The sequence below is a fragment of the Papio anubis genome, chromosome 16 (assembly GCF_008728515.1).
Source record: "Papio anubis isolate 15944 chromosome 16, Panubis1.0, whole genome shotgun sequence".
Taxonomy (NCBI): Eukaryota; Metazoa; Chordata; class Mammalia; order Primates; family Cercopithecidae; genus Papio; species Papio anubis.
The window spans coordinates 18980512-19005001 of NC_044991.1; the positions used below are offsets into that span (position 1 = coordinate 18980512).

General features: G+C 45.7%; 2 protein-coding genes across 12 annotated transcripts in view; one reads left to right on the forward strand and one right to left on the reverse strand.

Moving 5' to 3' along the window:
* The window catches only part of DEPDC5 (DEP domain containing 5, GATOR1 subcomplex subunit), a 165627-nt gene extending 163764 nt beyond the window's left edge, over nucleotides 1–1863 (reverse strand). Inside the window, exons 1-2 of one of the 2 annotated variants that reach the window (XM_031655984.1) lie at nucleotides 1715–1863; nucleotides 900–1017 (exon numbers count right to left, since the gene is read on the reverse strand). In XM_031655984.1, coding sequence (XP_031511844.1) covers nucleotides 900–957 — 58 coding nt within the window. In that variant the 5' untranslated portion in view covers nucleotides 958–1017; nucleotides 1715–1863. 2 annotated transcript variants of the gene reach the window in all.
* Nucleotides 1864–5382: 3519 nt separating this feature from the next.
* PRR14L (proline rich 14 like) overlaps nucleotides 5383–24490 on the forward strand; it is a 70564-nt gene continuing 51456 nt past the window's right edge. For 2 of the 10 annotated variants that reach the window (XM_017944583.3, XM_031655949.1), the window contains exons 1-2: nucleotides 5385–5589; nucleotides 15972–16496. In XM_017944583.3, the coding sequence (XP_017800072.2) occupies nucleotides 16023–16496 (474 nt within the window). In that variant the 5' untranslated portion in view covers nucleotides 5385–5589; nucleotides 15972–16022. 10 annotated transcript variants of the gene reach the window in all.

Genomic DNA, 24490 nt, shown 5'->3' on the forward strand with positions numbered 1-24490 from the left:
GACACAGCGCGAGACTCCGTCTCAAAAAAAAAAATAAAATAAAAAAATAAAATAAAATAAAATAAAATGACTCATTATATTGTTAACTCCAATTTCTGAATAAGGCTGTCAAGACAGAACGGAAAATTACTTCCTCACAAAAGAAAAAAAATTATACTAAGTGCCCTTTTATTCTTCAGATTTATGGACTCAAGGTGCTAAGGAGAGCTGGGTACAGTGGCTCATGCCTGTAATCCCAACTACTAGGGAGGCTGAGGTGGAAGGATCCTTTGAGCTCAGGAGTTCCAGACCAGCCTGGGCAAATGGGGAACCATGTCTCAAAAAAAAAAAAAAAAAAAAGAAAGGAAAGGAAAAAAAAAATAGATGTTAAGAGAAACTATTCTAAAGCCCCTCAACTTTCAGATAAGGTACACTAGGAGCTTGTTCAAGGTCACCAGGAAAATTAGAAGTAGAGCAGATATTCAGACTATAGTTCAGTGCAGGATACCATGCTGTATCCTGCCCCTTCTTCCCATGCCTAGAAGCCAGGCAAAAGTTCATGCTTTGATCATACCTGCTCTGTGCACATCTATGCTGCTTCTCCCTCTCAATGTAAAAACTGATACATGGTTTTAGTTTCTCTTACCTGCCAAACCAGTGCAGGCTAGAATTTTATGGAACATACACGGAAGATTTGTAATAAACAATGCAATTCAACAAATGAAAGGTAGTAAACCGGCAGCATTCATAATGTTCCTTAAAAGTCTGAATGCAAATGCATTTAGAAGGGTCCTGCCATCCTCCTTGTTGCTTTGTCTGTTTAGCCTCAATTGTCACGAGTCAGTGTGTAATTTCAAGGCATTGCACACACCAGAACCTCAGCCAACTTACAAAACCTCTAAAGACCAATCGATACTGACCACTGCCCCCAAAGCCCTTCTTGTGGATGACGAGTTTGTAGACCTTTGTTGTTCTCATCTTGCACTGTTTTTCCCTTTAGCTGTTCCAAGCTTGGGGCAGAGAAGTCATCTTGCCTCCCTGCCATTGAAATACAAACAAAAAGGTTGAAAGTCAGACTTTTCCTTGCAACCACTCTTTGATTTTAGGCCAGTGAAGATACTGGTGTTGCTCTGCTGTGAAGCGGTGCCAAGCGACTCTTGGATGAAGTCACTTCTCCAGTTACAAGGAGCGATGGAGAACAAACAGAACCACAGAATCCAAGAACTAAGGGGAATTCACGCCAGGGGCTAGTCAAACCTAGGAGAAGGTATTCTATCACACCCCTAAAGGGGAAGCATTGCGGTGAATGGGTACTCATTACCTTGTCTCCATCTACATCAATAACAACCGAACATTAAGGACATCTTAAAAGAAGTTAGCCCACTCATTTTGTAGATGATGAAAGTGTGAGTCACGGCAAGGGACTTGCTCAAGGTCACTTGAGACTTAGAGATACTCCCACCATTCTCCTTTTGCTGCCAACGTCCTGAGCAAGGCGACCACAAAGAAGAGGAAGGCAGGAGTTTCCTTCCCCAAACCTCGGTCTGTGTGAATTCTCAGCGTACCTTCCCTGACTCCATTTCACAGCTGAGGCCGCTGAGGCTCAGAGAGGGAGAGAGACTTGTCCAAGGTCACACAGCGGATTGGGAATGAGGGCCAGGACTCGAACCTGGGCCAAGGCCCCCTACCTCAAGCCCCCCTCAGTCCCGAGTCTGGGGCGGGCAGCTCCACTCACCGAAGCTCTGGAGCCCCTTCCCGCCTCTGGCCGGGGCCCCGAGGGCTGGACCCTCTCCAGGTTCCCCGCGCCTCCTCCAGATACCCCGCCTACGCCCTCGCGGCCCGCGCTGCTTCCGCCCCTGAGCCTGAAGCGCCTGCAAGGCCCGCCCCGACCGTGTAACGCTCACCTGAGAACCCGCGCCGCTCCGGTGGCTCCGCCCCGGGGCCCCGCCCCCTTCCCGCCCTCGCGCCCCCGCGCCGCTCTCGCCGGGCCTCCGCCTCGTCTCTGTGGCCGCGCCACTTCCTCATCCGGGGCTTGAGCCGGAGGCGGGGTGTTGCGTGCGGCCTCTTGCTTGGGCCACCTCCTGGCGTTTCCTGCCCTCGAGCCGTAGAGCCTCGCGCCCCACGGAGGAAATCCATTTCCTCCCAGTCTATCCGAAATAGACCCATGGCCACAGAGCTTCGTTTGCGACTTAGTGGTCTCCCCGTAGGGGAAACGAGATCCCTCAGAGCTCCGTTTTCTGTTACATGAACGAGGTTAATGACTCCTGTGGCCTCACTGGGCTGCTAAGAGGCGCCAACGAGAGTTTCTGGGAGGACTTCTGTAAAATGCAAGGGGCTGAGCACGCGAGAGTTAGTGTGATGGCCCCTGCTGGGAAGTGTCCACTTACCGGGGGCTTTTCAAACCCTTAAACTCCAAAGGACTTTCTGCGCCCCTCTGGTATTTTAATAAGAATGGCTGCCTGCCTTCACAGTCCTTATGTAATCATTGCATCCCTATTACGTGATGGATGCCGGAGGCAGATACTATCCTATTTCACAAACCGGGAAACAGCCTGAGGACACAAAACCCTTCAGAAGGAAGCAAGGACGAATCCTGACCCGCTCCCAGAACGGAGCCTTTAACCAACATCCTTTGGTCATTCCCAGGGCACTGCCTAAACTTGAATCTGTCAGGATATCTCTCTCCGAGCAGAAAACCAGAGAGCTGGGTGGGCCGGGTCAGGCTCTCGCCGAAGGCTCCTGACAATTGCCAGCTCCGCCTGCTGCCACTGATACCCCCGCCCCCCAGTCCAGTCCACCGTTTCTGACCTGAGCGGCAGCAACTCGATAGGAGCTCCCTGCTTCCCTTCTTGCAGCCCGAGAGATCTTATAACTGGAATCAGTGTCTCGGTCACGCCACTCCTCTGCTGCTTCTAATCACACTGACTGCTAAGTCTAAACGACACAGCACTTGTCTTACATTTCTTTATATCTTTAATGCTTACGGTGCCCGTTTCTTACGGATTTGGGAAACTTAAAAATGTTGAAAGAAAAACCATGGTATACCGTAGTGAAACATTCTACAGTGAACCAAGGGGATCCTGGGACAGGACAAGCAACGTTCTTAAGCATGGATGCCTTTACGTTGGGACTCAGGAGAAGTTAGGTAAATAATGCAAGTATTAAGTAATTGCGATTTTTTTTTTTTTTTTTTTTTTTTTTTGAGATGAGGTCACCCTCACCCAGACTGGAGTGCAGTGGCGCGATCTTGGCTCACTGCCATGTCTGCCTCCCCCACTCATGGGATCCTCCCACCTCATCCTCCTAGTAGCTGGAATTACAGGTCCGTGCCCAGCTAATTTTTGTGTTTTTTGTAGAGACGGGGTTTTGCCATGTGGCCCTGGCTGGTCTCAAACTCCAGGGCTCAAGCAATCCGTTCGCCTTGGCCTCCCAAAGTTCTGGGATTACAGGTATGAGTCACTGCAGCCAGGTTTTATTTTTTTCTTTCCGAGACAGGGTCTAGCTCTGTTGCCCAGGCTGGAGTGCAGTGGTGCTATCATAGCTCACTGCAACCTCAATCTCCTGGGCTCAAGCGATTCTTCTGCCTCAGCCTCCCAAGGGACTGGGAACTACAGGGCAAGCCACCACTCGTGGCTAAAATTATTTATCTTGTAATAAAACATATATGATAAAGTGGATTGCAACAGTTACAAATTTTTTTAAGAATAACAATGTTATGTTTAAAAATGTTTCTATGTTGCCACTTCAGGAGACACACCCAGATCCCCCAAGATAGTTTCTGTCTTTAGAGACAGTGGTTGATGGGACATTCTTCCATCTCAGAGGAAGCTAATAGAATTCTCTCTTCTTAGCCCTCAAGGGAGTTTTATTCCGTCTCCTGAGAGATGTCTATAATGGGACGTCTTAAAAGGCATATATTTTAACTTTTTAACTTGGCCACTCTCATAAAGAAACTCTGAAGGCCAGGAGCCTGAGGCGGGCGGATCACTTGAGGTCAGGAGTTCGAGACCAGCATGGCCAACATGGTGAAACCCCGTCTCTACTAAAAAATACAAAAATTAGCTGGGCATGGTGGCATGCGCCTGTAATCCCAGCTACTCAGGAGGCTGAGGCAGGAGAATCTCTTGAACCCAGGAGGCAGAGGTTGGGAGGCAGAGGTCACAGTGAGCCGAGATCCCGCCACTGCACTCCAGCCTGGTGACAGAACGAGACTCCGTCTCAAAAAAAAAAAGAAAGAAAAAGAAAGAAAAAGAAAAGAAAACAAAAGAAACTTTGAATCGTTCAGGTTTTTTTTTCTTTTTTTAAGAGACAGGGTCTTGTTTTCTTGCCCAGGCTGGAGTGCAGTGGTGGTACCATCATAGCTCAATGCAGCTTCAAACTCCTGGGCTCAAACGATCCTCCCGCTTCAGGCTCCCCAGTAGCTAGGAGCACAGGTGCATCAACATCTGAGCAATTTTTGTTTTGTTTTGAGAAAGAGTCTTGCTGTGTCACCCAGGCTGGAGTGCAGTGCCATGATAACCGCTCACTGCAGCCTCAACCTTCCAGGCTCAAGTGATCCTCCTGCCTCAGCCTCCAGGGTAGCTGGGATTACAGACACACATCACCAGACCCAGCTGTTTGTTTCTTGTTTGTTTGTTTGTTTTTTGGCAGAGACGATGTCTCACTGTGTTGCCCAGGCTGGTCTCAAACTTCTGGGCTGAAGTACTTCTCCCGCTTTCGCCTCCCAAAGTGCTGGGATTACAGGCGAGAGACACGGCGCCTGGTCGAGTTCTATTTTTTAACACAAAGGTGTATGATTTGGAGCAAGTCGATTTAATTCTCTGTGCCGCCTCAATTCTTCCCCTGGATAAACATTTCTTCCTTCCTTCAAATGTCCGTCTAGTGTCTAGTTTTGTGCTGGACACTGCTGTTGGTGCTGAGCATTAAGTGATGAACAAAACAGACAAGGTGGAGGAAGATAAATTATAAACGAGTCAATAAAGAGATGAGACATAGAAATTGCAGCTACTGTTAAAGCTATGAAGAAAATAAAACAAGGTTCTGTAACCAACTGGAGGCAGGGGTGCCGTTTATTTAGCGGTCACTGTGATGAGGAGAAGCAGAGGAGTGTCCTGACCCAAAACACTATTTCCAGTATAGTAAGATCTCTTGGGCTGCCAGGGTGGAAGCAGGCAGGCCCTTAGAATTGTAGCCGTCCAGACTAGAAAAACGGTGGACTGGAACAGGGTGACAGCAGTGGACGTAGGCACTGGGTCCTGTGGCTCAGCGGGAGCAGCGCCAAAAGTTGTGCTTCCCTTTAAAAATTTGAGTCGCAGGGGCGGGATTGAGGGAGGCTGGGGTTAGCAGAGGGCGGGAGGTCAGAAGCAGGAAGAGCCTCCCCTTGGAGTGCGCGCGCGCGGTGCGGGGGCGGGATTTGGGCGAGTCCGCATGGCTGGCTCGGGCCCCGGATGAGGAAGTGCAGGGGGACCATAGAGACGAAGAGGTGGCGGCGGCCGGAGCGCCCCCGGGCTCTGTCGGCTCCGTAGGCTCAGGTAGACTTGGCGACGACTGGGCTGCAGCTGCAGAGGCTGAGCTGGCTGGGCAAGCGCGGGCCGCGGAGCAGGTCTCAGGGTAAGAGGCCGGGGACTGGAAGGCTTCGGGCGTAGCCGCCCCGCCCCACTCCGCCCTAAAGGGACCCTCCGCCGGGTGGTGCTGGCTAAAGGGTAGTCCGGGCCCCCCGCCCTCTTGGGGCGCGGAAAGGAACCAAGGCTGCCCTGTGGGCGGCTGAACGACCCAGGGAGAGGGAGGAGACCAGGCCCCGCGTCGCTAGAGAGAAAAGCGGCTTCTCCAAGTCATGGCTCCGACGCGGGAGAGAGACTCCTCTTCAACCTCGATACGACAGGGATCCCCCAACTTATCTCCTCGCAGAGGACGACGCCCCTTATCGGAGGCGTACGCTCTTTCTTAGCGCTCATCCGTTGGTCAGCAGAGGGAGACCCACTCCCGGGGTTCGAGGGGCATTCTGAACTTATCCTGAGGAGGAGTAAGAGATAACCCCTAAATGAGACCTTTCCCCCAACTTTGGTCAGCGTCCCCCAGGTGAAGAGTGAGACTCAACTTGCCTGAAAGTGACAGAGGGGATCTTTCTTCCCAGTAAGAAAGAGACTTACCTTCCTCCTTTATTTTTCACGTGTACCCCAAGATACGGAGAGGAAGACCCTGAAAATTTACTTTATGGTATCAGAAGTCAACCTTTCTCCCTCTCCCATCGCGATGTCCACAGAGGGAGCCTCGCTTCTCTTCTTCCCTTTAAGCCTCTTGGTGTGCAGTGAGCTCCTTTCCCTTGCACAATTAAGAGCATGGCTTTTGGAGTGTGATAGTTACAAACCTGGGTCTCTCACTTAACATCTTTGTGACCTTGACTATTTGTTTAACTTGTCTCAATCTCAGTCCATCTCCAATTTGGGTTCTGTTTTCTTAAAATTGTCATGCGGGCTAAGGGAGCATTTGTGTAAATACTAATTACATAGTAAGCTTTTGGTAAGCTGTTGCTGTTACTATTAACTTCATCTGTTAAAAAAGAAAATTAATATCTTGCACAGAGAAGCATATTTTTCCATGCGCGCCCCTCCCAACCCCCATCACAAGTGTTCGAGCATCCTTTCTCACTGGAGTGGAAGACTCCCTCCCACTTAGGGGTTAGAGAAAGAGACATTTCCAGTCCCCTTAGATCCTACTGTACAATACTCCCCCAAATTAACAAAGAGAACATCAATGAAAATAATCTAGAAAAAAAAGACTTAGCTTTTGGAAACAGGTCTGTCCTCTTAAGAGAAAGGGAGACCTGATGCCAGAAGCCAGCCCTTCCTTTGTCCACAGAAGGTATCACTTCTTCCTGACTGGTTAGAGATGTCCTCTCCCACTCCCTGACTTACTGTAGTGACAAAAAATATTCCATCTGCACGTCCTTCCCACCCCGCAAGTGGGCGATTCCAAGTTCTTCCTTTCTTTTGCTCTCCCAAGAAAATGAAGACTCTGTACCTTTGAGGAGCGATCTCTTCCCTCTTGTATATCCAGAATGACACAGATTGTTTCTTTTCTCCTTTTCCTTTGTAAAAGAGATGAAAATCTTTTATACAGGAAGCCTCTGTCAGTAGAAATCAGGAGCTTTTCCACGGTTTCACTCCTTATGTGGAGACAGAGGGATCCTTTTTCTGGATGTTATTAAAGGGAGGAAATGGGAAATAGTCCTTGATGCTTTTGAGATTTTCTGCACGCTCCTCGTTGAAGCGCTTGGCCCTGTTTAGTGTATGAACTTCCCTGCCTCACTTTCAGTTTGTCTTGGGATTTTATTAAAAGACTCTTCTTTCTCTTTCTCAAGAAGAGGCCCATTCTCCAAATTCCCTCACGGAGGGAATGACTACAATGTCTGAATCTTTGGAAAAGAAAGCCCCTTTCTCAAGGTGAAAAGAGTATTGCGAGCTTCTGAGGGCCTGGTCATTATTGTGAGTATTGTTCCCTGAAGCAAGCATGGCAGTGCCTAGTGTTATTAACAGCCCCTTTGCTTTGGAATTAAAGGGAGGGGAGACTTTCAGATTCGGGATTGTTGGGGCACACGGTTTTAGGTTCTGTTTTCTTTGTGGGTTTTTTTTTTTTTTTTTTTTTGCTTTCTTATTTTTTGCCTGTTGTAAATTTTCAACCTCTAGAACTTTTGGGGAGTGTTTGAATGACTAAAAGTTGCCACTTTGTCAGGTTTTTAGTGTTATAAAATGTATTCTGATGAGATTGAGAGCAGCAATGTTAATCCTTCACTGGTAGGTTTGTTTTCCTGTTTTTGTTTTTTTGGTGGGCTAGGAATTAACACTGCCAAATTACCTGAAAGCACGCTAAAGGAAAGCTTACCATCTTTTTTTATATGTAAAGTGTTCTTAAATTACCTCAAATGCCTTCGAGTAATTGCAGAGGGGATTAGTGGGAGCTCTATACCACCATTGTTGGTGTCTGTAGGTGTGCTTTTCTGAAACAAAGGGAAATAGAAAAGTTATTCTTTGGAGTCTTGGGATTTTTTATGGGTGATAGGACCCTTTGAACTTATTTTGATGAATATGTGAAAAACAAGCCCGGGAAAGTTCACTTAACTTTCACTTAACACACTCAAGACTCAGCAGCTAGTATGTGGGAGCAGGATAAGGGACCCTGGCTTCCTACTGAAGAGACCAGCAGTTAGGCCGGGCGCAGTGGCTCACTCACGCTTATAATCCCAGCACTTCGGGAGGCTGAGGTGGGCAGATCACGAGGTCAGGAGATCAAGACCATCCTAGCTAACACAGTGAAACCCCATCTCTACTAAAATTACAAAAAATTAGCCGGGCGTGGTGGCGGGCACCTGTAATCCCAGCTACTCAGGAGGCCGAGGGAGAAGAATCGCTTGAACCCGGGAGGCGGAGGTTGCATGAGCCAAGATCATGCCATTGCACTTCAGTCTGGGCAATAGAGCAAGACTCTGTCTCAAAAAAAAAAAAAAAAAAAAAAGACTGCTGGAAGAGGGCCGGGTGCAGTGGCTCAGGCCTGTAATCCCAGCACTTTGGGAGGCTGAGGCGGGCAGATCACGAGGTCAGGAGATCAAGACCATCCTGGCTAACACGGTCAAACCCCGTCTCTACTAAAAATACAAAAAACAAACAAACAAAAAATTAGCCGGGCATGGTGGCAGGCACCCATAGTCCCAGCTATACTTGGGAGACTGAGGTAGGAGAATGGCGTGAACCCAGGAGGCAGAGCTTGCAGTGAGCCAAGATTGCGCCACTGCACTCCAACCTGGGCAACGGCGAGACTCCGTGTCAAAAAAAAAAAAAAAAAAAAAGACTGCTGGGAAGTATTTGTGCATTTGCAAAGAGCGAGCATGAAATAATTGTCCTCAACATAAAATAATTTCTACTTTTACTGGAATAATAATAATTTTCATACTTCCTATAAGTATTAGTCACTTTTTGGGAATAAATCCATTCCCTACACAATCTAATACAGTACTTATTTGTGTTGTGATAAAGACAAGCCAGTAGCAGCTGTCAAGAGTCATTCATAAATCTATGGTTTATTTTTTGCCTATACCTCAAACTAGGTAATTATCTGGTATCCTCACCCAATAGGTTAATAGAAGTGATTAGCAAAGATTAAGCTGTAAATCCCTGTCTACATTTTATAGGCATGTGTTACTCACTCTTCCCTTTCACTTCACACTGAACACTTTAATGTAAAAACATTGATGGTTAAGGCAGAGAGCTGACAGCTGGAAAAATACTGATAAAACAAAAGGATAATAAACTTACCAGCTGTTTTTATTGCTGTGCATTTAGATCTTGAGAAATAATGGTTAGACATTTTAACATAAGTAATATATACTCACTGTTTTGAAAACTAAGTACAAGGCTGGGTGCAGCAGCTCACTCTGGGAGGCCGAGGTGGGAGAATCACTTGAGGCCAGGAGCTCAAGACCAGCCTGGGCAATGTAGTGAGACCCTGTCTCTACAAAAAATAAAAGTATTTGCTGGGTTCACTGCCTCGCACCTGTAGTCCTGGCTGCTTAGGAGGCTGAGGCAGGAGGATTGCTTGAGTCCACAGTTTGAAGTTAAGTTCAACATGCAGATAAGTCATTGGTGATGCTTTTGTCCAAGGTGACACTGTGATATTTGCCTTATATATATATATATTGTTTTGTTTTGTTTTGTTTTGAGACTGAGTCTCCCTCTGTTGCCCAGGCTAAAGTACAGTGTCGTGATCTCTGCTCACTGCAACCTCCGCCTCCCAGGTTCCAGGGATTCTTGTGCCTTACCCTCCCAAGTAGCTGAGATTACAGGCTCCTGCCACCATGCCCGGCTAAATTTTGCATTTTTTAGTAGAGATAGGGTTTCACCGTGTTGGTCAGGCTGGTCTTGAACTCTTGACCTCAAGTGATCTGCCCACCTCAGCCTCCCAAACTGCTGGTATTACAGGCATGAGCCACCAAGCCTCACTGTAGAGATATATTTTTACATCATCCTTTTAGATTGCTCCATTGCATTCAGAAATTTAGTTTTAACGAACTTGAATGTCTTCTCAAAATCGGGTTCTGTTACTGCAGCCTTGTAGCATTATCAATATTTTGATAGATGGTGTAAGCTACTGAGCTGAAAATAAGTTTAACCTGCCACTCTAGGCTTGCCTCTAAATATCACCTCACTTCTGAACGTTCCAGCTGTTCTTGGTAATAGATCTGCAATTCTGCTCAGAAATTTGAGGACCCAGAATTAGTCCAGGAGAAAAAGGAGGGGGTGTCTGTTTTGCTTATCTAGCCAGTGTGGCTAGTCGTTTTACAGGTTGAAAATTCTTAGAATTTGGTCCGAACAGGAGTATCAAGAGATGAACCATTTTATGTGATTGTCAGTGTCGACTCTTTATGATAAAGATCTGTTTAGTAAACCTGTATTTGTGCATGACTCTATGTGGAGCAACATTTGGAACAAAATGTTGAGCTAGAGCCTTGGGGATGGAAAGGAGTAGAATTTACTAGAAACACTGCAGGGAGTTGAGTCCACAGGCTGCAAGTGCTGATTGAATGGTGAGGGGAAGTCAGATATGGTTATGGCTGGGGATTCATTCAAATCTGAGCTCCAGAATAATGATGATGTGTTTTCTGAGAAGCAACAGGATTAAGAATAAGCATGTGGCTAGTCATAGTGGCTCACGCTTGTAATTCCAGCACTTTTGGGAGGCTGAGGTGGGAGGATTGCTTGAACCCAGGAGTTTGAGACCAGCCTGGGCAACATAACAAGACCTACAAAATTATCTACAAAAAAAAAAAATTAGGCCAGGCACAGTGGCTCTCACCTGTAATCCCAGCAGTTTGGGAGGCCAAGGCAGGCTGATCACTTGAGGTCAGGAGTTTGAGATCAGCCTGACCAACATGGAGAAACCCCGTCTCTACTAAAAATACAAAATTAGCTGGGCGTGGTGGCGAATGCCTGTAATCCCAGCTACTCAGGAGGTTGGGGCAGGAGAATCGCTTGAACCCAGGAGGTGGAGATTGTGGTGAGCAGAGATCTCAGTGTTGCACTCCCACCTGGGCAACAAGAGGGAAACTCCGTCTCAAAAAAAAAAAAAAAATTAGCCAGGCATGCTGAGGCGGAAGGATTACTTGAGCCCAGGAGTTCAAGGTTATAGTGAGCTGATTGCACCACCACACTCCAGCCTGGGTGACACAGCAAGACCTGACTCTTTTTTTTTTTTTTTTTTTTAAAAAAGAAGGAATGAGCATGTAAGTTTACTGAGGGCATCTTATTTATCCTTGTTTCTCAAAGCTGTTTGCATGTAGAAAGACTCAGTTATTCAATAGATTGAATGAATTGTGTTTTAAACATGGTAAGTTTTGGGGGTGCCATTCTTGCAAGTGAAATGTAGGTTAGGAATTGAGAGAAAGGTTGGGGTCAGGGTCAGGTTCCTTTTTTTTTTTGAGACAGGGTCTCTCTGTGTCACCCAGTCTGGAATGCAGTGGCCCCATCTCAGGTCACTGCAACCTCTGCCTTCCAGGTTCAAGCAATTCTCCTGCCTCAGCCTCCCAAGTAGCTGGGATTACAGGTGTTCGCCAACACGCCCAGCTAATTTTTTAGTAGAGACGGGATTTTACCTTGTTGGCCATTCTGGTCTGGAACTCCTGACCTCGGGTGATCCACCCACCTCGGCCTCCCAAAGTGCTGGGATTACAGGTGTGAGCCACTGCTTCTGGTCAGGTTTCTTTTTTAAAAGAAATTATTTTTGTTAAGATTTAATTCATATGCCAGACAATTGACTGATTTAAATTGTACCAGTCAGTGGTTTTTGGTATAGTCGCAGAGTTCTACAACCATCACCATAATCAACTTTAGAAAATTTTTATTACTCGAAAAAGGAACTCTGTGTCCATCAGCTGTCCACTCCTGATTTCTCCAAGAATCCCAGCCTTTTTTTTTTTGGATGGAGTTCGCTCTTGTCTCCCAGGCTGGAGTGCAGTTGCACAATCTTGGCTCACTGCAACCTCTGCCTCCCAGGTTCAAGCAATTCTCCTGCCTCAGCCTCCAGAGCAGCTGGGACTACAGGCACGTACCACCATGCCCAGCTAATTTTTTGTATTTTTAGTGGAGATGGGGTATCACCGTATTACCCAGGATGGTCTCCCAACTCCTGACCTCGTGATCTGCCCACCTTGGCCTCTCATGGGTGTGATCCTCCCTTGTTAATAGCTGGGTTCGTAGTAAGATTTGCCAATTCTAGACATTCCTATGCAGGGGATCTTGTAATATGTGATTTTCTGTGACTGGCTTCTTCCACTTAGCATGATGTCTTCAAGGTTCATTCGTGTTGTAACATGTATTATTTCTCCATTCCTTTTTATGGTTGAATAATACTCTATTGTATGGCTGTACCACATTTTGTTTATGCATCCATCAGTTGATGGATATTTGGATTGTTTCTACTTTTTGACTATTGTGAGTAGTGCTGCTAAAGACATTTGTGTACAAATTTTTATGTGGACGTATGTTTTGTGCATATATACCTATGAGGGGAGTTGCTGAGTCTATGGTAACTCTGTGCTTAAAGGAAGAGTTTTAGGCCAGGTGCGGTGGCTCACACCCTTAATCCCAGCACTTTGGGAGGCCGAGGCAGGCGGATTACTTGAGGTCAGGAGTTCAAGACCAGCCTGGCCAACATGGTGAAACCCCATCTCTACTAAAAATACAAAAATTAGCCAGGCATGATGGCACATGCCTGTAATCCCAACTATTCAGGAGACAGAGGCAGGATAATCCTTGAACCTGGGAGGCGGAGATTGCAGTGAGCCGAGATGGCGCCACTGCACTCCATCCAGCCTGGGCAACAGAGCAAGACTCCATCCCAAAAAAGATAAAAAGGAAGAGTTTTGAGTCATCCTCATCACAGAGGCTGCAGAAAAAGATGAGGTTATCAAGAAAGTGAAGCCTAAAAAGGGAAGAATCAAGGATTAAGTTTTAAGAACACCCATGTCTGTGTGGTAGGCAGGGTCAGATGCATAAGGTGGCAGAGACCCAAGAAGGCCATCTCCTTTGAAAAATCTGCTGTTTTGCCGTATCCTTTCCTGCATTTACTCTTCAAATCTGTATGTGCTGTGACAGCTGAAAAATGGACTGTGTATGTTGTTGGGAAAGGAAAACTGAACCAAATTAAAATTGAGTACTTCCTACTTATTTTTGGCATCAAATAGCAACTCCACATTATCTCTACTAGCCTCCCCCATCCCCCACCTTACACACACACACACAAATGGCCTAAAATCTGAAGTGCCCCTAGAAAGATCTTTATCTGGAAATAAAGGAGAAAGGGGAAGATTCTAGATCTAAAAGGGATACATTTCTCTCAGCACTGTTTTTGAGACAGAGTCTGGCTCTGTCACCCAGGCTGGAGTGCAGTGGTATGATCTTGGCTCGCTGCAACCTCCGCCTCCCGGGTTCAAGTAATTCTCCTGCCTCAGCCTCCCGAGTAGCTGGGACTACAGGCACCTGCCGTCGTGCCCAGCTAATTTTCTTTTTAGTAGAGACAGGGTTTCACCATGTTGGCCAGGTTGGTCTCTAACTCCTGACCTTAGGTGATCCGCCTGCCTGGGCCTCCCAAAGTGCTGGGATTATAGGCATGAGCCGCCGCACCCAGCCTTACAGCACTGTTTATGAAAGCTTTTCACATCCGAAATCTCATCTGATTCTCGTTCTTGCCCTATACACACAGTTTATCTCTTGGTAATGTTTTGTTTTGTTGCTTGTTCATTTTTTTCTTTGAGATGGGAGTCTTGCTTTGTTGCCCAGGCTGGAGTGCAGTAGCGCGATCTCAGCTCACTGCAACCTTCACCTCCTGGGTTCAAGTGATTCTCGTACCTCAGCCTCCCAAGTAGCCTGCCACCATGCCCAGCTAATTTTGGTATTTTTAGTAGAGACTGGATTTCACCATATTGATCAGGCTATTCTCGAACTCCTGACTTCAAGTGATCTGCCTGCCTCAGCCTCCCAAAGTGCTGGGATTACAGGTGCGAGCCACTGTGCCCAGCCTAATGTTTTGGATTTAATTTTTAAAATTTGCCTTTCTGTGTTACCTAAACATCATGGAACAGCAATCTGATTTCTTATCACTTCTGGTATTTAAGTTAGTATTATAACGTTACGCTTTTTTACCTTTGGGAAGATTCATTAAAGTTCATCTTTTCTCTCCTTTTGTTTAGGGTTAGGGAAAGCATCAAGAATGAAAGTGTGGGTCAGGCATGGTGACTCGTGCCTATAATCCCAGCACTTTGCGGGGCCAAGGCAGGAGGATTGCTTGAGCTCAGGAGTTGGAGACCATCCTGGACAACGTATCAAAACTTGTCTCCACCAAAAAAAAAAAAAAAACTAGCCAGGTGTGGCCAGGCACAGTGGCTCATGCCTGTAATCCCAGCACTTTGGAAGGCGAGGTGGGCAGATTATGAGGTCAGGAGTTCAAGACCAACCTGGCCAACATGGTGAAACCTTGTCTCTACTAAAAATACAAAAATTAGCCAGGCGTGGTGGCACACGCCTGTAGTCCCAGCTACTCAGGAGGCTGAGGCAGAAGAATCACTTGAACCTGGGAGGCGGAGATTGCAGTGAGCCAAGATCACGCCACTACACTCCAGCCTGGGCGACAGAGCGAGACTCCGTCTCAAAAAAATAAAAAAATTAGCCAGGTGTGGTGATGTGCACCTGTCCCAGCTACAGGAGGCTGAGGCAGGAGGGTCACTTGAGTCTGGGAGAGGGAGGCTGCGATGAGGAACGATTGCACCACGGTACTCTAGCCTGGGTGACAGAGCAAGATCCTGTCTAAAAAGAAATGAAAGCTTGAAGTATCTTATCTGGCTAACCAATTTCTGCCTTGGTCAGGTCAAAGCAGATTTTTTTCCCCCCTACTTAGGCAAGATTTATTTCAAGGCCTGTAAACATTCAGACTGATCAGAATGGTCAAAGTGGATTTTGTTGTTGTGGAAACTGCATGTTTGGTACACTGAACTGGAAAAGTTACAAGTCAAGAACCCCTGGCCCTGAGTATGTATGTGTTTTGGCTACTTGTATAGTGTAGTGTTACAAACTGCTTAGATATAAGTGTTTCAGCAAATAACCTGTTGCTACCATTCAATGTAAGAAATGAAACATTATGAACACAGTGGAAGCTCTTTCTTGATACACCTTCATCTCCATTCTCTCAGACAACCATGTAATATTTTAGGCAGGTCATATTTAACCTCCTCAGGTGTGGTGTTAGGATCTATAACAAGAAGCTGATAGCTGCCCTACTTAGCTCAAAGGGTTGTTATGAGAATCAAATGAGTGATGACTGTGGAAAACACTTGGAAAATCTGAAGATGCAGGATAAAAATCAGGAAGGATTCTGCTAACGAGCTGGTTTAGTAGTTTCTCGTGCTAGGCTGGGTAGAGAGAGCTCAAGTATTTAGTAAGCAGTAAAGGAATGGAATCCCACTTTATCCCTATCCTCCCTCAAAAAGGAAAAATCAGTATATGAAATTTTCCAGAGTCCCTCAGTATATGTTCAACAAATATTTGCTGAGTATGTACTATGGGATAGCATGGGGATATAGCAGTGAACAAAAGAGGTAAGGTTCATGCCCATGAAAACAAACAGAAAACCGTCTTTATTTTCAAATTTACATCAGGTCTATCCTTGGATGCTTCAGGCACGTCTTATTCTCATCTACATTGGCTGGCCCTTCACATTTAAATTAAGAATCGTTCATAAGACAGTATTTGAATTGAGATTAGTCAAATGCCTATTAAAGGTTAAGGTATTTATTTTTCTACAAATTCATCAAGGAGAAATTTTTGGTGCCAGATGATGCTAGCATTTAAAGTAGAACTTATTTTTTTCATTGTAGCCGGTTTGAACTGAGGCAGCCTTCTTCTAACCTATCAAGGTTTTAAACTTTTATCCCTTCCTGTGATTTGTGTCAGGGTGAATCGTTTGATATAAAAGACTTGACTCCATAATCTGCATCTGCCCTAATGCTGTCATCTGGAGTAGAGACTCAGCCAGTTCCACTTGATTCCTCCATGTCTGCCGTGGTACAGGAATTATACTCTGAACTCCCAGTAAGTGTCTCCAGAGAGCTTCATGCTGATCCTGAGCCAAGTGTGATTCCAAATGTAAAACCTGGAGCCTCAAGCCCTCTTTTAAGTCAGAGTAGGGCATTGCCCTTGGAGCTGCAGAGGACTCGTGTGGAGAGTTGTTGTGAAGAAACCTATGAAACCTTGGATCCTGGGAGTGAGCCTGGGCAATGTGGGTTAGTGGACTCCACAGCAGGAGGTTCTGTGGCATCTGGGATCTTGGATAGGGCAAAGAGAAGCAAGAGCATGGAGCCAAAGGTCTTCAGAGATCCAGGGGGCCAGGCGGAAATTGTAAGAGAACCTTCTGAGGGAGCAAAGGAAGATCCACATCAACATTCCACAGCTGCTGAAGAAAAGATTAGCCCAAGTCAGGTAAGAAATGAAATCTCCATTCCGAAGACTTGAGTGTGAATGACAGCTTTCTCTTGATAAAATACAGATGCTGACGGTTAGCTTATGATTTATTCTTGAAACATTTCGGAAGTGTTGATTTTGAAGTTAACTTTGTTTTGATGATCTTTTAAAAAATTTGTGTCGTATCAGACACTTGAAGAGAGGAAGTGCTTAGTAAAAAAGTGTCACTTCTCTGAAGCAGTGACTGTATATGAAATATTGAGTCTGTGAAAATCATGTGGTATTTCAGCATTTGATGTTAAGAAATGATATAGATATACTCAGTCCTTATGTTTTGGTAGGTTGGAGTGAGGTATTACAGAGAAACCTTTGAAGGGAGGCCTTTTTTTTTTTTTAAAAAAAAAAAAAAAAAAAAAAGGTCTCGTTCTGTCGCCCAGGCTGGAGTGCAGTGGAACAATCTTGGCTCACTGCAACCTCTGCCTCCCAGGTTCAAGTGATTCTCTTGCCTCAGCCTCCCAAATAGCTGTGATTATGGCATGAGCCACCATGCCCAGCTGATTTTTTTGCATTTTTAGTAGCAATGGGGTTTCGTCATGGTGGCCAGGCTGGTCTCGAACTCCTTACTTAAGTTATCCACGCAGCTCAGCCTTCTAAAGTGGTGGGATTACAGGCGTGAGCCACCATAACCAGCCGATGTACGCTTTAATTTATACCCAGAGAGACTGGTTAGTTGAGACTAAGTGAACTATGATAGTGTGATGGTCTCAAAAAAATTTTTTTTTTTAAATAGAGACAGAGTCTTAGTTTGTTACCTAGGCTGGTCTCAAATTCCTCGGCTCAAGCAATCCTCGCACCTCGGCTTCTCAAAGTGCTGGGATTACAGGCGTGAGCCACTGAGCTCGGCCCTCCAAATTCTTTTTTCTTTTTTTTTGAGACAGAGTCTTGCTCTATCGCCCTGGCTGGAGTGCAGTGGTTAGATCCCGGCTCACTGCAACCTCCGCCTCCCAGGTTTAAGTGATTCTCCTGCCTCAGCTTCCTTACTAGCTAGGATTATAGGCACCTACCACCACGCCCGGCTAATTTTTGTAGTTTTAGTAGAGATGGGGCTTCACCATGTTAACCAGGCTGGTCTAGAACCCCTGACTTCAGGTGATCCAACCATCTCGGCCTCCCAAAATGCTGAGTTACAGGCATGAGACACCGCACCCGGTCGGGCCTTCCAGATTCTTAAAGGAATGTACCTGCCCAGCGGACTCCCTCCACTAGATGGTTTTCTAAGCCAGGGGTCAGCAAACTTTTTCTGTCAGGGCCACATAGTAAATCTTTTAGGCTGTGCAGGTCATGTGGTCTCCTTTTTTGTTTGTTGGTTTTGTTTGTTTGTTTGTTTGTTTGTTTGTTTTTGAGACGGAGTCTCGCTGTGTCGCCCAGGCTGGAGTGCAGTGGCCGGATCTCAGCTCACTGCAAGCTCCGCCTCCCGGGTTTTTACGCCATTCTCCTGCCTCAGCCTCCCGAGTAGCTGGGACTACAGGCGCCCGCCACCTCGCCCGGCTAAGTTTTCGTATTTTTTAGTAGAGACGGGGTTTCACCGTGTCAGCCAGGATGGTCTCGATCTTCTGACCTCGTGATCCGCCCGTCTCGGCCTCCAAAAGTGTTGGGATTACAGGCTTGAGCCACCGCGCCCGGCCTGTTGTTTTTGTTTTGAGATGGAGTCTCGCACTGTCTCCCAGGCCAGATTGCAGTGGTGTGATCTTGCCTCACTGCAACCTTCGCCTCCTGGGATCAAGCGATTCTCCTGCCTCAGCCTCCTGAGTTGCTGGGATTACAGGCGCCGGCCACCACGCCTGGCTAATTTTTTTGTATTTTTAGTAGAGACAGAGTTTCACTATGTTGACCAGGCTGGTTTTGAACTCCTGACCTGTGATCCACCCACCTCAGCCTCCCAACGTGCTGGGATTACAGGCATGAGCCACCATGCCAGGCCGTATATGATCTCTTTTGGAACAACTCAGCTTTGCCATTATAGCATAAAGTGGGCAGAAGCAATACATAAATGAATGAAAGTGACTGTATTCCAGTAAAACTTTATTTATTAGCACAGGCTGCTGGCCTGAGGGCTGTGATTTGCCAACCCCTGCTCTAAACCCCCAACAAGTTCATATTCTTTGGGCTGCCTGGGCTACGCTCCCATCCTGCTCTTGATAACATCCATCATTTCTTTACACAGGATAAAGGGCAGTTAATTGTTGTTAGTAGGCTTCATACAGTGACTATGATTAGGAATGAATGAAGCATTAAGTAACATTTGAACATGATATTTGAGTTTACACTGTGATGCCCTATCTTTTGTTTTGTTTTGTTTTGTTTTGTTTTGAGATGGAGTTTCGCTCTTGTTGCCCAGGCTGGAGTGCAATGGTGCGATCTCAGCTCACAGCAAGCTCCACCTCCCGGGTTCACGCCATTCTCCTGCCTCACCCTCCCGAGTAGCTGGGACTCAGGCGCCCGCCACCATGCCCAGCTAATTTTTTTTGTATTTTTTTAGTAGAGACAGGGTTTCACCATGTTGGTCAGGCTGGTCTCGAACTCCTGACCTCAGGTGATCCACCCGCCTCAGCTTCCCAAAGTGCTGGGATTACAGGGTGAGCCACCGCACCTGGCCAATGCCCTATCTTTTAAAAATACAGTTAAATAGGTAAAAGACTAAAGATCCCAAAGTTCCGGTTGTGTTGCTTCTTAATGTGGTGGGCTGAGTCTTAAGAAAAGTTTCTTTTTTTTTTTCCCCCCCAATTTAGGGACCTGCCACTTCAGGAGAGAAAAGTTTCTTAATGTAATATTTGATATAAAAGCATGTGTAATATGCATAAAGTATAATGAACACACATGCATATATATATTTATATATACATACATATACATACACATGCTTACATAAGAACCAACCTAAGAACTAGATTACTATCTCCCTGTTCTTTTTTTCTGTTTTGTTTTTGGAGGTGGAGTCTTGCTCTGTCACCCAGGCTGTAGTGCAGTGGTGCAGTCTCAGCTCACTGCAAGCTCCACCTCCCAGGTTCATGCCATTCTCCTGCCTCAGCCTCCCGAGTAGCTGGGACTACAGGCGCCCGCAACCACACTCAGCTAATTTTTTGTATTTTTTTTAGTAGAAACGGGGTTTCACCCTGTTAGCCAGGATGGTCTCGATCTCCTGACCTCGTGGTCCACCCACCTCGGCCTCCCAAAGTGCTGGGATCACAGGCGTGAGCCACTGCACCCGGCCTCCCTGTTGTTTTTTAAAATCATGCCTTTTCTCCCTCCCAGCTCCACCAGGTGTATATTCCATTTTGAATTGTATAAAGCCGAATGAAATTTAATTGATATAAATGTTAACATTTTGTACTTGGTTTCAAAAAGTGATCTCCACAAGTGAAAAGAAACAGAAGTACTTACAGGGAAAGGGGAAACGGAAGACCTGCATGTTTTAGCAGGTCAATTAGAATTGACTTTGTGCCAGGAAAAGCCAATTTGCTCTTAAAATAATTAAGGGAAATGTGTTATCTGGACTGAGAAGTGGTGGTCGTGCTCCTTTATGTGCTGGTCAGGCCACAGCTAGAGTATTATACTCTCCTGTTGTTGTCATGTGTGTGAGAGGTATAAAAAACCAGGAAGGCATTCATGGATAAGTATTCACACTAATGACACAGCCTGACAATATGCATCTGGAAGCCAGGTCATTGGGTGTCTAACTTGTGAAAGAGAACAGTCAAGAGACGTGAGAGATGCCTTCAACAATTTAGAGGTCATTCAGCAGGAGTGGTCCTGTGGGGCACAGTTAGGCCAGTGGAAGATGTGGGGCAGCAGCAGCTCCTAATCACTCTCAGGTCACAGGACCCTTTGGAAATCCGAACACTGCAGACCTTTCAGAAAAACAGACATACCATTTGCATACCATTTCAGATTTGCAAAACCCAGGCATCCCCTGATCTCAATTTATAAGAGCTCTTGCTAGATTGGCAAAATATCCCACAGTCAAAAGACAACTGACAAATTGAGAGAACGGATTTGCAATGTGTATCAGAGATAAAGGGTCTATATCTCTAATATATGAAGAACTCTTAAATTGAGGAATGAAGAACCAAAGCCCAATAGAAAACTGAGAGGACTTTGGCCAGGCGTGGTGGCTCACGCCTGTAATCCCAGCACTTTAGGAGGCTGAGGTGGGCGGATGACGAGGTCAAGAGATTGAGACCATCTTGGCCAACATGTGAAACCCCGTCTTTATTAAAAATACAAAAATTAGCTGGTGGTGCATGCCTTTAGTCCCAGCTATTCAGGAGGCTGAGGCAGGAGAATTGCTTGAACCCAGGAGGCGGAGGTTGCAGTGAGCTGAGATTGTGCCACTGCACTCCAACCTGATGACAGAGCAAGACTCCCTCGCAAAAAAAAAAAAAAAGAAAGAAAGAAAAAAATGAGAAGACTTGATAATGAACTGTGCATGTGTTTGTGTGTGTGGTGATTAAACATAAGAGATGGTCAGCCTCATGTAATTAGAGAAATGCAAAGTTAACCAGAGATACCACTTTTTTCCCTTTGATCTAAGGGTATCACTTTTTGACTATCAGATGGGTGAAAATGAAAATGTATGACAACGTATCTGGTTAGGGACGCTATGAGGAAACAGACATTCTAATACATTGCTGGTGGGAATGCAAACTGATACAACCTTTCTGAGGAAGAATTTGGCAACATTTAACAAAACTGCTCTTGCCTTGACCTGTTGACCCAGTACTTCAAGGAAACCTGCCTTAAAAGATACACTTCTAGGCCTATAATCCAACCACTTTGGGAGGCCGAGGCGGGTGGATCACCAGAGATCAGGAGTTTGAGACCAGCCTGGGCAACATGGTGAAGCCCTGTCTCTACTAAAGATACAAAAATTAGCTGGGCGCAGTGACGCATGGCTGTAATCCAAGCTACTTAGGAGGCTGAGACAGGAGAACTGCTTGAACCCCAGAGGCGGAAGGTGGAAGGCGGAGGTTGCAGTGAGCCAAGATGGCACCACTGCATTCCAGCCTGGGTGACAGAGCGAGACTCGGTCTCAAAAAAAAAGAGACCAGGCGCAGTGGCTCACACCTGTGATCCCAGCACTTTGCAAGGACGAAATGGGTGGATCACCTGAGATCAGGAGTTCAAGACCAGCGTGGCCAACATGGTGAAACCCCATCTCTACTAAAAATAGAAAAAATTAGCCGGACGTGATGGTGGGTGCCTGTAATCCCAGCTACTTGGGAGGTTGAGGCAGGAGAATCACTTGAACCCGGAAGAAAGGGTTGTAGTGAGCCGAGATCGCACCATTGCACTCCAGCCTGGGTGACAAGAACAAAACTCTGTCTCAAAAAAAAAAAAAAAATGCACTTCTAGCAGTATAATAATACATATACACAAGGTTGTTCTTTTAAGCAGTTTATAATTGCAAAATATTGGAAACAACCTAAATGCCCATATATAGGAGAGAGATTGAATAAATTATGGCATAAGGTATGTCCATACATGGAGTATTATCCAGATATAATAACGAGGAAGATCTGTATATACTGATACGGAGTGATTTCCAGGTGTGTCAGGGGTCCCCAAAATCACCTGCAGGTTTTGAGATTTGCTGAAACTCACAGGACTCAGCATTTAATTGTTCTCACAGCTACAGTTTATTACAGTGAAAGGATACAAAGAAAATCAGCAAAAGGGAAGCAGGCATAGAGCAAAGTCCAGAGGAAATCCAGTGCAAGCTTCAAGAGTCCTTTCCCAGTGGAGTCATACACACTTAACCTCCTTCAGGAACAAATTGAGACAACACATATGAACTATTGTCTACCATGGGAGTTTGTTAGTGGGTCAGTGCCCAGGGATTTTACTGGGGACTAGTTGCATGGACATCCTCTGCCTGGCACATAGCAAAATTTCCGACTCCTAGAAGGAAAGCAGGTGTTTAGCATAAACCACATTATAGTGTAGGCACAGTGAGCCACTCTTATTTAGGGAATGGTGGAAACTCCCAAACTCTAGTTCCCAGGTGCTAACCAAGCCTGACCCTGCAAGTAGACTTTTCTAAGGACAGCAGTCAGGCCTGCTCTGTTGACTCGCTTCTGTAAACTAGGATATACTGTTAAGTAAAAAATGCAAATCAATATCTATAGTGTTACCCTTTTCGTGGAAGAAAGAAGAGGAAATTAGCCTATATTGAAGTATCTGCTCGTTTGTATAAAACCTATACACAAGTACACATGGGAAGGATAGACCAGAAACTAATGAATTTGATTACCTATACTGAAAGAATGGGGGAATGGAAATGGAACAGAAAGGGTAGGAGGAACTGGCACTTCTGTAAGTACGTCTTTTGGTATAGTTCTAACTTCATACTTGAAAAATAACTAACTAGACAACGGGGATGTGACATGGGCCCAAAGCTGAATAGAAACTATAACAAGTGAGTCTTAACTGTATTACAAATGAATAACAGAACCAGTGGGGAGGGTAGCCCACATTACTTTAGCAAACACTAATTCGACTATATCCTCTTAAAGACTAAAGCCAAAAAAAATAGAAAATATTAGTAAATTTGTTTCTCACGGGGTAGGACTTAGCCATTTCTAAACAAAATGCCTATATGTATTCTAGGATTGGGGAAATAAGTAAATATGTGTGGATAATGACAGCCAGCTTTCTCACAGAGAAATAAATTACAAAGGGGAGTTGGCAAACATGAACCCTGACCCCACGAATTGCAGTTATTGGAGTTATTAGTATGAACTTGAGGTTCTTTTTTTTTTTTTTTTTTTGAGACAGAGTCTCACTCTGTCACCCAGGCTGGAGTGCAGTGGTGCGATCTTGGCTCACTGCAACCTCCTCCCGGTTGTTCAGGCAATTCTCCTGCCTCATCCTTCCAAGTATCTGGGACTACAGACTCATACCACCACGCCCGGCTAACTATTTTTTTGTATTTTTAGTAGAGACGGGGTTTCTACTAAACCAGGTTAGCCAGGATGGTCTTAATCTCCTGACCTCATGATCCGGCCACCTTGGCCTCCCAAAGTGTTGGGATTACAGGCGTGAGCCACAGTGCCCGGCCTAACATAGGGTTCTTTTTTTTTTTTTTTTTTTGAGACGGAGTCTCACTGTGTCGCCCAGGCTGGAGTGCAGTGGCCAGATCTCAGCTCACTGCAAGCTCCGCCTCCTGGGTTTACGCCGTTCTTCTACCTCAGCCTCCCGAGTAGCTGGGACTACAGGCGCCCACCAGCTCACCTGGCTAGTTTTTTTTGTATTTTTTAGTAGAGACGGGGTTTCACCGTGTTAGCCAGGGTGGTCTCGATCTCCTGACCTTGTAATCCGCCCGTCTTGGCCTCCCAAAGTGCTGGGATTACAGGCTTGAGCCACCGCGCCCGGCCAACATGGGGTTCTTAATACACACACATAGAGATGGAAATATGTGTATAAATGAGTGTATAAGATAGGGCCTAGAAGTAGTGACAGGCACCTTGTAGCAATGAGCACACCTAGTCTTGGCTCTGAATACTTTTTTCCAATAAAAGGAGACAAGATTCCTTGGAGAAATGGCTGTTCCAGGACAGGAGAGGGGAAAACGCAAGATGTGCCTAGAACAATTTGTGACTAAATGCTCAGAAAATTTTGGGGATATATCAGAAGGACACAGCAGCTAACTTGAAGGGGCTCCCAGTGGCCAAGTATGGGATGGTTTGAGCTTAAAATAAGTGATAGTGATGAATTATTTGACACTTACTTTTGCAGCAACCTATAGTACCCGTAGAATAAAACAAATATCCATGAGCCCGTTTGCTGATTTTCTTTGTATCCTTTCACTGTAATTGAATTAAAAGTGAGAAAAGAAAGGTCTTACAGAATTCCAATTAATAAATATAGATGGAATGATGGAAATAGAAAAAGCACTGTTTGGCAACCATCGCAATAATAATTATCTCAAGCAGGAATCATTAATGGATGTTAAA